A 15,195-nucleotide genomic window follows, 5' to 3' on the forward strand; every position below is an offset into this window, starting at 1 on the left:
GATACGTGATTACCTGTTTCCGCATTGCCACGGTACCTGTCCATGACACTTAATCTCCCTGGTAACAGCTATAAGGTTCTGTTCATCACACAGATCCATCACCAGAGAACCGTTGTAATGAGTATATCCGTCTATATCGTCGATGTACACTTTCATATCTTCCACTAATATCACCTGGCCCGATTTCTTGAACTCAATGATGTAATCAATGATTAACTCAATGAACTTGTATGCAATGATCTGTCCTGGCATAAACATATTTCTAACATCATTTCATCTGCTAACAAAACACTAGGTTTTTTTAAGGCGTAATCTCCGTGAGGTCCCTCAAAACGTAAAACTGCTTGCCTAAAACCTCTTTTTCGAACAAAACAGAAATATGCATCTACCATCTGGAGCCCGCACCAAACATATGTTATCAAATCCCTTGAATCTGTTCAGAACAGTGCTACTATATATTCATTCACTCACAGTATTCATATGATGTCAGTGTTTCTGAACTTAAAACACAACCCGGAGTAACACTACTATATAATCACCGACGCATTGCTTGTATTGAGCTCTATCACAAGTTCTTTTTCAGGGCCCTTCATCAGGCGTCACCATGTCACCATCACGCACATGTCACCGTCATCCGCCGCAAATCGCACGCCCGTGTGCCCGAACCACTCATTTTTCCGCGTCGTTCATTCCTCGAACAGCTAAAGACTGGAACGGCCTTCCTGCTGACATTGTTGACATCACTTGCCCGTCTTTGTTCCAACAGCGTGTGACTGATCACTTTGCATATAACTAATGATGTGTACCAAATGTGGAACATATGTTAAACCCACCCCTTATGTAATACACCCTCCGGGGGTCTTTAAGGACAATAAACTGAACTGAACATTAATATCGCTTCTAATGCAATCGACCAATTCCTTATTTTTTTCTCTACTATCACTACCTGTCCATAGGTAAGCTATTCCCAGCCACGTCTTTTTGCATTGCCATGTGCCGCTAACCCATAAATGCTCCTTACATGTCTCTCTTACCCTTTGCCACTTCAGACCTCGCCCAATTATTATGCCTACTTTTCCGCCTGTCCTTGACCCAGTCATTCTGTTGCACCCTGCCCATATAAAATTTGTAATAACAGGCGGCTGCTCCAAATCTCATAGATGCGTTTGGGTCAAGGCGTACACGCTAATCGCTTCGTCATTGATGATGATGATGATTTATTGGCATCCCCTTTGAAACGGGGTGGCGACGAATAGTCACCTAGCCTGCTTGATTTAATCAGGTATACTACACATGTTCTTTATCTCGCATTTTTGTATACCCTTTTCAAAAATTTAGCTTGTACCGCTGCCTATGATTTTAAGAGATCAGGTCGTATCCATCTTTTCCCTGCTTTTTTTCCACCAGTACTCTAATCGTCTCTTGCTGATCTCTACGGCTGATCTGTTTATGTTTCCTTCCACTTTAAACCCGAGCGCTTCTGGGAGTTGCACGTTACCTACGGTTCTCGCTGGGTGGATCCCGTCGCATTCCATTAGGATGTGCTGAGTGGTCTCTGGATCTTTACTGCAGCATACACATGTCTCATCTAGTTCCGAATATTTGTTCCGATATGTTTTCGTCCTTAGGCAACCGGCTCGAGCCTCAAATAGCAAGGCACTGCCCTTTGTGTTATCGTACAGATTTTCCCTTCTAATTTCTTTCTTCTCATTCTTGTAAATCTCCATTGTCCTTTTCGTTTCCATTCTTTGCATCCAATTCACGGTCTCTATTTCTCTCACTTTCTTTCTGATGACCCCTGGTTGTCTATTTACAGATTCGATTATCCTGTACTTGGTTGCCAACTTCCTTGACCTCTTCCTCCATTCTGTGTCCACGCTTTTCATGTAGAGATACTTGTGCACTTTAGCCGCCCATTTATTTTCATCCATGTTCCTGAGCCTTTCTTCAAAACTAATTTTGCTTTGTGCTTCTCTGACTTCAAAAGAGGCCCAACCCATGTCTCCATGCACTGCCTCATTTGTCGTATTACCGTGTGCTCCCAAAGCCAACCGGCCTACTGATCTTTGGTTAACTTCTAAACCCGCCAATATATCCGATTTTAAGCATATAATGGCATTTGCGAATGTTAGCACTGGCACCATTACTCCTTTCCAGATTCCACGCACCACCTCATACTTATTGTGGCCCCACAGTGCTCTGTGTTTCATTAATGCTGCATTCCGCTTCCCCTTTATTTTCAGATTATCTTGGTGGTTGCTTGAGTAATTCTTTCCTTCGTTTATGTGTACGCCGAGGTACTTATATTGCTTCACTATGGGTATTACTTGCTGTTGAATTGACACCACGAAGTTACTCGTGTGTTCATTAAAGATCATAATCCCTGATTTCTCTGTGCTAAACTTAAGGCCTAGATTTGTCGCTGCGTTCCCACAGATATTCGCAAGTATCTGTAAATCTTTTTTATTGTCCGCTAGTAGCACAATGTCGTCTGCGTACATCAATCCAGGGATCTTCTGTTGCACCATTTGTCCATTACGCATGTAGGATAAATCAAAACCTAATTCGCTGTTTTCCAGTCGTCTTTCTATGCCCTTGACGTAAAGCGTGAACAACAATGGTGACAGAGGGCATCCTTGCTTCAATCCTTGGTGAATTCCCACCATTTCATTTCCTTTTCGACCTTCCCATGCCACTTGTACTTGGTTGTCTCGATATATCTCCCTCAGCAGCTCCACGAAATCGTCATCTATGCCTTCGTATTGAAGAATATCCCACAACAATTCCCTGTCTACGTTGTCATAAGCTCCTTTAATATCTAGAAATGCTACCCATAAAGGTCTTTTCTGAGCTACTGAAATCTCTATGCACTGAGTTAGTACAAACATATTGTCTTCTAAGCGTCTGCCTGGCCTGAACCCATTCTGTAGTTCCCCCAATACACCGTTTTCCTCCACCCACTTCGACAGTTCTACTTTTATGGCTTGCATTGCCATTCTATATATCACCGACGTTACTGTAACTGGCCTGTACGAGCTCGTCTTATCCTTATCTCCTTTGCCTTTGTAGATGAGATTCATCTTGCTTTCACGCCAGCCAACGGGAATATTCTTTGTTCTAATCACTTGCTCTATGGCATTAGTCAGCAGTGCCTTGCTTTTTGGACCGAGGTTTTTGATTAGCTGTATTGGGATTTCATCGGGTCCTGCTGCCGTGTTGTTAGGGACATTTTCTGCTGCCTTTTTCCAATAGAAGCTTTCTATGCTGAATTTTGATCTCTCAAGCCTCTCTGTTGTTGCTGGATCTGTTGTCTGAACTACACTTTTTCTCGTACCGAAGTTATGCCTGATAACGTCTGTGATGTACCGCAGCGCATCATCGCCTTCATAGATGTTACCGTCTTCATCCCTTATAGCCGTTTGCGAGTTTCTAGTTGGAGCTCCGAGGGCTTTTATATGGTTCCAGAATCTTTTTGGGGCGCCTTTGTCTCTTTTGTGAATGTTATGCACCCAACGTTCACTTGCGCATTTAATTTTCTCTTGCACGAGCTCACTCGCAACCCTTTTCTTTTCTCTGTATGTATTCCATCTAAGGAGCACCTCTTCTTCTTGTAATCCCAACTTTTTGGCTTCTCGATGAACCCTAGATGCCTCTTTACGCTCTTCTATAGCTTGTTTAATTTCCTTGTTCCACCACTTACGTGGTTTCCTCTTTCCAATCCAACAGTTGTATTGCCGTGTCCGCCTTATTTCATGCTGCATAACCTCCACCAGTTCCTTATATTCCCAGACTGCTGTAGGAAAAGCCTCAATTTTCTTCTCTATGTTGTTTGCGATCTCTGTTATTTGCTCGTCATTCATTTTTAAAAACTCTGAGGCTATTGGTTCATGTTCTGCGCTGGTATCTCTCCCAAACTTTAATGCTAAACGTCTATGATCGCTTCCCAGGCTATTTTTTCCATTTTCGTCTATTATCATTTCTTCCAGTTGTTCGTAGACCATTTCTGAGACTAAGGCGTAGTCGATACATGACTGCCTGTTTCCGCATTGCCACGTTACCTGTCCATGACACTTATTTTCCCTGTTAACTACTATAAGGTTCTGTTCATCACACAAATCCAGCACTAGAGAGCCGTTGTAATCAGTATATCCGTCTAAATCGTCCATGTGCGCGTTCATATCTCCCACTAATATCACCTGGCCCGAGTTACTGAACTCATTAATATCGCTTCTAATACAATCGACCAATTCCTTATTTTTTTCCCTGCTATCACTACCTGTCCATAGGTAAGCTACTCCCAGCCACGTCTTTTTACCTTGCCATGTACCACTAATCCATAAATGCTCTTTACATGTCTCGTTTACCCTTCGCCACTTCAGACCTCGCCTAATTAGTACGCCTACGCCTCCGCCTTTCCTTGACCCGGTCATTCTGTTGCACCCTTCCCATACAAAGTTGTCAATAACAGGCGGCTGCTCCAAATCTCGTAGATGCGTTTCGGTCAAGGCGTACACGCTTATCGCTTCATCATTCAGTTGCGTTTGAATTTCCAGCCATTTTTCCTGATTACGACCACCCTGCATGTTAATGTAGCAAATTTTACCTTCTCTATTCTTATCCTTTCTGCGTCTTTTCCTGACTCCTGGTCGCCTAATTCTGCCCTTTACTGGTGTTTCGCTATGTTCAATACTCAATCCTGCTTCCTGATTGCCTGGGGCCCGCCTAAAAAAGCTACAGCTCGTGCCGCGAATCGACTTCCGACCGGTGTTGCTACACTTTCACTAAAATGTATCCCGTCACGAACAAAAGCGCATTCGCGGCCTGCTCGGTGCACTTCTCGGTTGATGTCAATGACCGTAAAATTCATTGCTTTAGCTAGAGTCCAAATTTCCCTGTTTACTGCAAGAACTGCCCTTTCAATTTTATAACCCTGCCTTTCAACCTCTGGCACCGTGCACACCGCGATTTGTACTTCTTTTGAAACATTCCGCAGGTCGGTGACCCCTTTGGCTATTTGCTTTGTGATTCCTGCTCCTCGTCCGTTCAGTACGTCAATCACTCCGCCCATTATCACCACTAGGTGTCTCTCCTCCATTGTGTCCTACATGCGTTCCTTGGCCTTCGCTATCACCTCTCTAATCGGCTTTCCGGGAAGCGCGCTAACCTGGACTCGTTCGTCTGCCCCTACCCTCTCTGCTATCGCCGGTTCTACTTTACGCATGTTGGAATCCCCAACAAAGACAACTCGACGCTTTCCTTCCCCCTCACCGCCGAAAACTGCCCCCGAAGTCACAATGCCCTCCCCTCCTTTCTTATCCTTGCCCTTGGCTTTGTTTTCTTCCCCGGCCGCGTCAGTGGTATCCCCTTCGTGATTATCACTGACGTTTCCGCCACTGCTTCCCGGCGTGGCGGGTTCGGCTGTCTCTGCACTCGCATCGGAGCCAGCTCCGTTCGCGGTGCTCGCCTCGATGCGTTCATCATTGCTTTGCAGAATGGTGGCGCTCAGCTGGATTTCTGCGTTAGCTAGCTTTTCTTCTGCCTCCTTCCTCCGCTTCTGCTCGATTTCAAGTTCCTTTTCTAGCTTTCCAACCCGCTTAGCTAACTTATCTTTGTCTTGCTCTAGGCGGTCCAGCCGCGACCCTAGCACACACATCCTACAGATAAAATCTGCACCATTCGCTTCGCGTGCCGACTCAAACCGCGTTTCTTCCAGCGCGTAGGAACGCTCGCACTCAGAACAACGCACGCGTGGGTTCCCCCTAGTACCAACCATCATCTCGTACTAACAAGGCGTAGATGTGGGGAAAAAAAATTACCTACTTTTATCTAAGCGAGAAGACCAAGAAAGTGAGAAAGCCTTAAAATAATTTATAAAGATTGCTTGGCTAAGCTAACCCTCCTAAAAAAACCAAAAAGTGAAATATAAAATAACAAAACTTATCTCTTTGGCACGCTGCTCCTGCTGCGCTGAAATAGCACCTCGACTCGACACGTCCGCTCCCGTCGGCTTCACTCGTGAGAGTCCGTCGGCTTCACTCGTGAGAGTCCGACTTCACTCGTGAGAGTCAGTTCGACTGCACTGCTGCCATTCAGTTCGACTGCAAGCGCCCTCTAGTGGAGGCTTATTTCGTACGATGGTGGCACAGCCTAAAATAATAGTTAATTTTTTTAAACAGTATAATGATCATGAATCTGGTTGATTAGTTATACCCATGCTCTCATGCTACCATAATTGCTGCAGTGATGTAGACAAAACATCGAACAGGCAACACGAAGTTCGAAGCACACACACATTTGTCTGCGTCCGTCGATTGCGACATCTGTCATTGCTTATTGCGCCTTCCAACACTTATCCGAGTGCCGAGCTCCAGGCAACCAGTCCTTTGTGGGTCTCATCCCATGTCACTTCTCTTAATATTTTCCAGATCTGATCTGCCACGATTAGCATACTTATTCCAGGTTCCTGTAGTGCCCAGGATATATAAACAGCAGCGCTAGCGAGGGCCCTACACCGACTCTCTATTATCTTGACAGAGTCGTTTTCATGCGAAATCTCCACAATGTCCTCACAAACGTGCGGGATTTCAATAGCCTCAATTTCCACCAGTGTCCCGTGAACTGACTCTGCAGTGAAAGTTTAAAGATCTTTCGTCGTGTAGTGCGGCTGGGACTTTGATGGCCAACGACGCGTATGTGTAGGTCAACTTCATCTATGACTTCAAGCTTCAGTTTCCGCGATGGCTCTTGGCAACCAAAAGTACGTTAGATGCCGCTGTGAAGAATTCCTCTAACGTAGCAGCAAAGGTTTCGGCCCCGCATCTATGCTCTAAACGTCTGAAGAAAAATGGCAGTGACAACTCTGCAACTGTTCTTGCTGCCCACTTATGTAGCATGCATCGTCGCACTGCTGAGAGACGGCTTCTATTCAGCTGCAACCTCCTGCGATCTGTCCTTATAACACTTAGGTGAAGCACGTCTCTGGAGCAGTGGGTGCAACTAACCTTGTGGCGACAGTCCTGGGCACGATGTCCCTTGGTAGTGCACTGGAAGCAGCAAACACTTGCCATGAGCAGACGCCTTTTCTTATTGTGGTCGAAGGAGGAGTCGCACTCAGATGTTGCATGATGGTTCTCACAAAAGACGCACGTTCCAGCGGCACTGTTCTTAAGCACTGCTGCCGATGAAGCTGGTGTCTTTCGGCGACCGGATCTGGGCAGCAGATGTTGTCTGCTGGACATCTCTAGTGAACCGTGTCCTGTTGCCTCCCTGCAGTCAACACCGACAACCAAATACTGCAAATATTCGAGGTCTTCCTCCGCTGTTGGCCGTAGGTTCGGATCGGTATTTGCCTTAAGGCTTCTGTGTCTATGGTAATTTACCATGGCATCTTTAGGGATGGCTTTCGTTAACACTCACCTAGCATTACTTCATATGACGATGAAGGAACTCCGAGACCTCTCAGTCCTCTTATATTCATCTGTACAAAATCGTACAGGTTCCCCCATCCCGTGACACGGTTAGACGAGCTCACAGGGCTGAAGGTACGCAGGTTCTCAAGGTACCTTTCCTCCATGATCTTGGTGTTCCCGAAACGTTCCTTGATAATCTCAGTGGCACCCATGTAACTGTCCTCGGCAGTAAGGATCCCTACGATAGCCTTGGTTGTTGGGCCGTCCAGAAAAGAGCGGAGATATTAGAACTTGCCGATGTCACTCATGTGGCAGTTCTTATGCACGTTGTGGCGGAACGGGTTCCAAAACAGCTGCCACTTCATCGTCGATTTATCGAACCATAGCAGGCCCAGCTTGGGCAGTCTTCGTCCCAATGTTGAAATGGCACTCACTGGGGGGGGGGGAGGTCCTTGTGCCACAAGGCATCCCGCTGGTAGACTGTATGGGCGGTGGCCCTACATGCACACCTTTACCGGTGGTCTGAGAATTAGACAGCTCTTAAATATGGCGTAGCAGCAGTCCCAATACGGCTGCGACGTGGTTTTCATATTCCAATACGGAATGGTAGTCAGCTGCTACCTCAACGACGGATATCTCAGCATTAAGCTCAGCGTTGATCTAATGAGCTCATACGTGCCCTTCTTGAGACGCTGAATGATAGTTCGAAGCGATGCAAGGTTGAATTCGTTAGATTCAATGAGCAATGAGGTCGCTGATATCATTTGCAAGTCGCGTCTGATGAGCTCTTCAAGCTGCACGCATCTTCTTCAAGCGTTCCATGGCCCATTGTCACAAAAGAGCGCGTAATCCAAGCGCCTGCCGAGTGTCACGCAATCCAGCGAAGGAACACGCCGGCCCTGCGGCAACTTCAACAGAGGGGGAGAGCGCATACGCCTCAAGCAACAACGCTAACAACGGCGAAGAAACGTCTGGAAGAGCCTCGACGAAGCGACGTTAACCGGAGAGAGAGAGAGCCCACGCGCGCGCAGAGACACCTTCTCACCCGGCGAGTCGAGAGAGATAACTACAGCATGAGCTCACGCCAGCAGGATGAGTCATCACCCCCCTTTACAACGCTTCGACAGCGGCGGTCGAAGGTACGAGAAAAGCCTCGAAGGTTCCCAAGCTTTGGCCATGCTATGAGATCACGACTCTGATAGGAATGTTCGAGAACGCCTGTGACGGCTATTTAACCGCTGTGCGAGAATCGTCAGTGGGAATTCGGGAGTTTGAGAGTTCAGTGCGCACCGGTGAAGTGATGTAATGTGAAGACCGAGCGTCTGCGGAAGAAGGGGATTCCCCGGCAAGCTAGTCGACGGGTTCGTCGAGCGTCTGCATTTCCGGAAGAAGTTCTTTCTTCGAGATTTGCCCGAGCTACGCCGAGATCTCCAAGACCAACCAAGACCAACCAGCACGGTGAATACAATTGGACACTTAGTGTTCCTATTTATTTTGTACTTTACGTGTTGGACTCTTAGTGCTTGTCGTTAATTATTTTCCTGTGTTTTGTGAATACCCATCTGATTTGTATTGTGTTGTGTCTAGCCTAAGTGTGCAAGTGTGTGTGTGTGTAACTGCCTTGTGTGAAGAATATATTTTGTTGTGTTTTGACAACTCTGGGCTCTGACTCGGTCTTTGGACAGCAACCGGCGTTCGCTGGCGCACCAGAGGGCCCACTCTTAATTGTCCTTGCTTTCGTGGGATTATTTTCGGAAGCTGATAAGTCGGCTTTGGAATTTGGTCCAGTGTTTGCGCCTCGTTCGCGGGGTCTGTGACACCCATCCAAGTCGAAGTCCTGCTTCCGGCTTTTCTGGACCAAATATAATGGTGAGAGGCTTTTCGGAAAGAGCAGGCTTCGTCGTCGGGGACGGACAAACCTTGACACAGCCACAATGCATCAGTTGGTCTTCAGATTTGGGGGGGGGGGGGGGCGAAAGCCTTATGCTGAATTCCAGTGGCGGAGCCGGTGCAGGCAACGGACTCCGCGAGCGAGCACTCGACTCTGGCGAAGAGCAACGCCTCCAAATGCGCGAGTGCAACACAACCTGCACCGCCGGAGCAAGGCGGACGCGGAAGTTCTGTCCTTCGGGCGCCGAGTTACCCAGAATACCTTGCGTGTTCTCATTCCCTTCCGCTGTTTGCTCCCAGCACCGCCACACCGGTCACTTGTCTGTTCAGTGCCGTTCACCTGCTGCTGAAAAGTGCGGAATGGATATCTCGCCAAGCGTGCAGCAGCTTGTGTCTGCTATGGTGAGCACACAGGATGCGGACAAACATGGTAGGTATCTAGTCGACTACTTTGGACCTCTTCGCGGGAATGTGAAACATCCGGTCGAATTTACGCTCGTAAGCGGCAGTTTCAGCGTCGCCGTCACTATCGGAGAAATCGCTAGTGTCGGAACTTAAGCTTTCCGACTTGGAGCTATCTCTATCGAATAGCAGAAGCAATGCCGCACGCTTTGCCATACTGGCCTAGCCGTTCATGTCATCCGCCATAAGCACCACAACTCGCGAGTCGCGACCGGCGGCGCCCCTCAGCAGACAAACGTGGTAAATAAAATGCGTCACGCAGATTTCCGGTCTACACCGCCGATTTTCGCGGAGCATCTTTTCCTGCCCCATGGAGTGACTCCCACTCTGAATCCACCCCGACTCTCGCATTGGAACACTTTGCTCCCGCCCTCACTCTGTCATTGGAACAAACTTGCTCCGAAACGAGCAGAAAAACTTGCTCCGACTCCGCCATTGGAATTCAACATTACTATTAGTCTCATTGTTCAGCCGACCTTCAAAGTCCATGAGCGAAAACGCGTCGACGACACGAAGGGTACAAAAACTACCATGATCGATGGCTCATACTGTCGTATGCACTCATGCCCCTGCACGCAAGCGATATGGATGATAAAGATGGATGATAAAGGAAATTAAGATGGATGATAAAGCGAAATAAGTGGATGCCTAAGCGAATTACTATGGATATAACTAAGCCAATGAAGTGGACGACTGAGGCGAGTTAAATACAATAGAATTAAGATTGATGACAAATGAATAAGAGGATGACTAAGCAAAGTATACTAAGGGAATTAAGGGGGATGACTAAGCAAATTAAGTGAATGAGTAAGGAAATTGAGATAATCAGTAAGCGAATTAATAGGGATGACTAAGCGAAGTAGACTAGGCGAATTAACGACGATGTGTACGTCATGTGTCCGTCTTTAATACATCGGAACTTGGACTTTCGCCAAGTCGTCTTAGAGATAGCATAAGAGGCCCTGTGAATATTTCTTTCAAATGCGTAAGCATTTCTATGGTTACCCAACCATAAAGCTGTCCGTGCGTCCGTCCTTCGCGTGAGACGATTGCTTTCAAGATGGAGCCAGCAGCAATCTTTTCGCCAACTGTGGAAGAAGACGACGGTTACCGCCTTCCGTAGCAGTTCGTGTCGCCACAGCGCTGTCGCATCTACCGTAATGATGCCAAGACGACAGCAGCTGCTGAGCAGCGCTAGGATTACCAGCAGTGTTGAGTGTGAGCACTCAACACTACGTCGATAGTACGAAATATTTCCGCATCATTCAGATAACTCCCCGAGGAGATTCTACGTATTTTTTTTACAGCGGAGGTGTTAAATCCTCGCTAGATTGGTCTCATTGTCGTGCGCAGCATCGCCGAGCTGGGAGAGAGTGAAAGCAGAGCATAGGAGGAGAGGAGGTGCAGAGAAAGAAAGAGAGAGATACAGAGAGCGAGAGAAATATATAATACAAAATGAACTTTCTTGGCGAGGCGGAATTCGAACAGGGGTACCCACGGTACGAAGGCGAGCGTCATGACCACTGCGATATACATCCACGCTTGCAGAACATGCATTTATTGGAACCATATGGTTGCATTGTACCGACGGTTGTAACAGAACTTCCTATGGGCGAGAGAAAGAGAAAATGAGAGTGACAGAGAGAGAGAGAGAGAAGAAAGAAATGAAGAGAGAAAGAAAGAAGAAGGAGGGAGAGAAGAAAAAAATATAAACTTTCTTGGCGAGGCAGGATTTCAACCAGGGTACTCCCGGTCCCAAGGCGAGCGTCATACCCACTACACCCTTCGCTTGCAGACCTCCGCTGTTTTATCAGATTTCACAAGTGTGGAACTGGATTAAGTTTTTTCTCACGCCCAAGCACCGCATTCCGCGTGGCTCGAGCGCTCCTCCCAACCTCTTTCTCATTAGCATCTATGCGCCCCACAGTGCAGCTGACGACGCTACCACAAGACTTGAAACAGGCGTTTCATCATGCCTCGCGTGCAAAAGCAGTAGATATAGTTCAGCAAGTGATGACAGCTCAGATTTTTTTCGATTCCTGGTACGCCGATGCATTGCAGCTTGAGGGAAATACCATGGAGAAATGGATGGCTTAGTTGCAGGGGTGAATCCTGATGAAACGTGGCAGTAATAATCTAAAATACTAACACAAAATGATGTCTTATACTTAGTAGCGCATGAAAAGGGACGAGGCACAGATGGACGACGCGGACACAGCGCTACGCAACGTAGAACAGAAAACAGAGCCCAATGTACTAGAAATGTAACTTGAAAGAGCGTAAGATTGGGCGAGTTGGTATTCCATGTCTTATACTTAGTAGCGCATGAAAAGGGACGAGGCACAGATGGACGACGCTGTGTCCACGTCGTCCATCTGTGCCTCGTCCCTTTTCATGCGCTACTAAGTATAAGACATGGAATATCAACTCGCCCAATCTTACGCTCTTTCAACAAAATGATGCATGCGGCCTTTCTGATGGTATTGTTGCAAGATGACGGGAAAGGGCTCGGGCAAAGTGCCTAATGTGCACTCCCAGCACTTCCAGCGCAATGTATGTTTGTATTGGTTGGTCTCGGGAGATTTCAATAGCCGCCACAGATTTCTTGGCATAATCATTGATAGAGATATCTCATGCAGCCCGCACTTAATTGACCTACTTGAAACAGCGCCTGACACTAATCTCCCAGCTTTTCAAGCTTCTAGGCGGAGAGACTTGGGGAATGTCAGTCCACGCAATTTTGGAATTGTACAGGACCCTTTTTCTCGGCATTTTCAGATATACTTTTCCGGTATTGACCATCATTTACAAGACAAATATTCGTGCTCTACAGGCTATTCACGCTCGGGCTCTCAGAGTTTTACTTGGCTTGCCAAACATGCAATGTTAGTACCAATGTTAGCACCAAAGTTTCACAGTAGAGTCTGCAGCATGTAGTTTTGTAAGGTTTGTTCTGCCGATATCTAATTATAGCGCCTGTTTGAACCGCTAGCACCATGTTCCGTTAAATCACTGTAAAGCACATTCTTGTTTCCACCATAGAAATCTGACAATTTTGCCCGATGGGCGTTGCATCCACAGCGTTGTGCATAAACGTCATTATGATGATGCATAGTAGACGCTCATTAGTGACGTGACCGCTTGCGCCTCACCGCCCGGAGACTGCAAAGCGACCAAGTTCGCGGCTTGATAAGGACGCTCGTTTTGCAGTCTTTCACCTGTGAGGTACAATCAATCACTTAATTCATTAACGTGAGTTACAATATGCTAGTGGCCTAACATTAACGGTCTCTTAAAGCGAAGCGTTCCTTGCCTCTTCCATCGACTTTCCCTCTTGCCGAATGCGTGATCCATACTGAAAATAATGTCACGCCGTGGTTGTTATACTGTTTTCATCCCTGCTGGCTACATTCTTGCACAATTGGTCCGAACCGGATAAAGTGCAAATGAACACCGGATACAGTGTGAATTAAGGCGGCCCGATTGTCCGGTATCATACACAGTGCAAACAAACAGCCCTTTCAGTGATAAATTATGCTGGTCCAGGGCACCGGACATAGCGCAAACGAACGCCGGAAACAGTACGCGTTATTGCGGCCTGGTGGGCCGGTACCGGGGATAGTGCAAACAAACGCTGGGTGACGGCAACCCGGACACACAACCCGGTCGCTGTCGTGGTCCGACCTCCTCCATCGTGATTGTGTCGTATTGATTACACTGTCATCATGCCGCGTCATCTTCCCTTTGTCGTCACGCCATCGTCGTCATGTAATCGTCATCATACCGTTGTGGCGGCTACATCATGGTATTTCGGACTTGTACATACACAAGCGCAACAAGATTGAGTTGAGTGGGGCGGTTCCTAGCGGAAACTTCCAGCTTGGCCTCGTGGTCTCTACTTGCAAATTATTGCTATGCAGCAGCAGCATTCATCACAAACACCAATGAAAGCTTCGCTTAAACCGATTAACCCAGCGTACGGGATTCGCAGATTTTTTTTTTTTTTTTGGGGGGGGGGGCATTAAAATGAAGGTACTCTCATTGAACAAAACGCATAAAGTAGTCGCCAATAAATAATTTGAAACGAGCAGCTTGACGGGATTGCTGCCGCTGCATAAGTGACAAGCTCTTCTTAAACACATAACTGATTTTACGCATGTTTATGCAGAATGAACCCACGAGAGAACATAAGCATTTAGACCATCGGTGATGTTACAACACTCATTTATGTAAAAACAATTTGGCTGACAAGGCTACCTAACCAGGGGAAGTGGCTTCAAGGGTCGTGTTAAAGATTTCCCTTGTCACGGTTGCAATAAAAGAACTACTGTTCAGCAGTGACTCGTCCGGGTTGCCTACGACATTCCTTGCTGACAAAGTTGGATTGACATGACGGGGAGTATCGATGGATCACTCATTAGAATGTCGTCTTTGCTGCTACGAATGGCAAACCACGACCAGATTGTCCATGGTGTCCGCGAGTGCGGCGTAAATTCGTGGCACTGAGCTGCGCCGTGCTCATCCGTGGACTGATTAAGTGATCCGTCCTGCCCTTTGAATCCAGCTTCACAGGAGCATGACGTCTCGGTGATTTATACCACAGCTTTCCTCTACTAACTCCCACGTGGTCATACGAAGTAACAGACAATGAAGCTAAATAAAGCAAAGAGTGTCGCGTAGTAGTTGACACCCTATGCTTTTTCTGCCGTTTAAACGGCGTACCAAGTCCACCGCTGTAGCAGTGAGCGACGCTGGCTAACACTCCCAGTATTAATCCTGTAAACAAACAGCCAGGAAAGTGACCCGAGCGATGGCGTCACGGTAGCTAAATGGGTACAGCACCGCAGACATAATGCGGATATGAGGGTTTGGTCCCCACCTGCGGTTAGTTGTATTTTCGTCCACTTTCATTTCCCTTTATCTTAGTGTTTCTACACTTCATTGAAACATAAAATTAACCTTCCCTGCGTTTTAGCTGGTTTCCTCGCCTCCCCGCATTTCCGCTCTTCTAATTCTCTTTCTCCCTTGTCTTTCACTTCTTATAATTGTGACTAACAAGAATCCAGCCCCTGGATTCCTCCTATTCTTCCTAAGTGCAACGTGGGTAACTCGAGTGCGAGAACCCGTCTCGTACATCCTGCGGTAAAATAGCGCCTCACCGCCTGGGCACTCCTAGTGGCATCATGGTGTATCGCCGATGGGCCTCCCAGATAAAGGCCATCGTGTAGGGGGTCGAGACCCTGTCACCCCAAGCCGGATGGCGCTCGCTGCCCACGACCGTGTCGATTTCACTCTGTATGCGTGCCTGCACTGTGTCCTGGTTGGCGGCTACCAGCAGCAGCTCTCGCATCAACGATCCCGATGCGGTGACAGCGCCGGCCAACAAGAAACTCACAACGTTGCCTGCCAAGGAGGACACTGAAATCAAGAGCAC

The 15,195-nt window shown here is 47.4% G+C and overlaps 1 protein-coding gene across 1 annotated transcript in view; it reads right to left on the bottom strand.

Moving 5' to 3' along the window:
• The window catches only part of LOC119441628 (cytochrome P450 2J1), a 78,799-nt gene that overhangs the window by 30,339 nt on the left and 33,265 nt on the right, over positions 1-15,195 (bottom strand). The window contains exon 7 of the mRNA XM_037706233.2: positions 14,921-15,179. Coding sequence (XP_037562161.1) covers positions 14,921-15,179 — 259 coding nt within the window. The remainder of the gene's footprint in view (positions 1-14,920; positions 15,180-15,195) is intronic.

Source organism: Dermacentor silvarum, chromosome 2, assembly GCF_013339745.2.
Source record: "Dermacentor silvarum isolate Dsil-2018 chromosome 2, BIME_Dsil_1.4, whole genome shotgun sequence".
NCBI classification, from domain to species: domain Eukaryota; kingdom Metazoa; phylum Arthropoda; class Arachnida; order Ixodida; family Ixodidae; genus Dermacentor; species Dermacentor silvarum.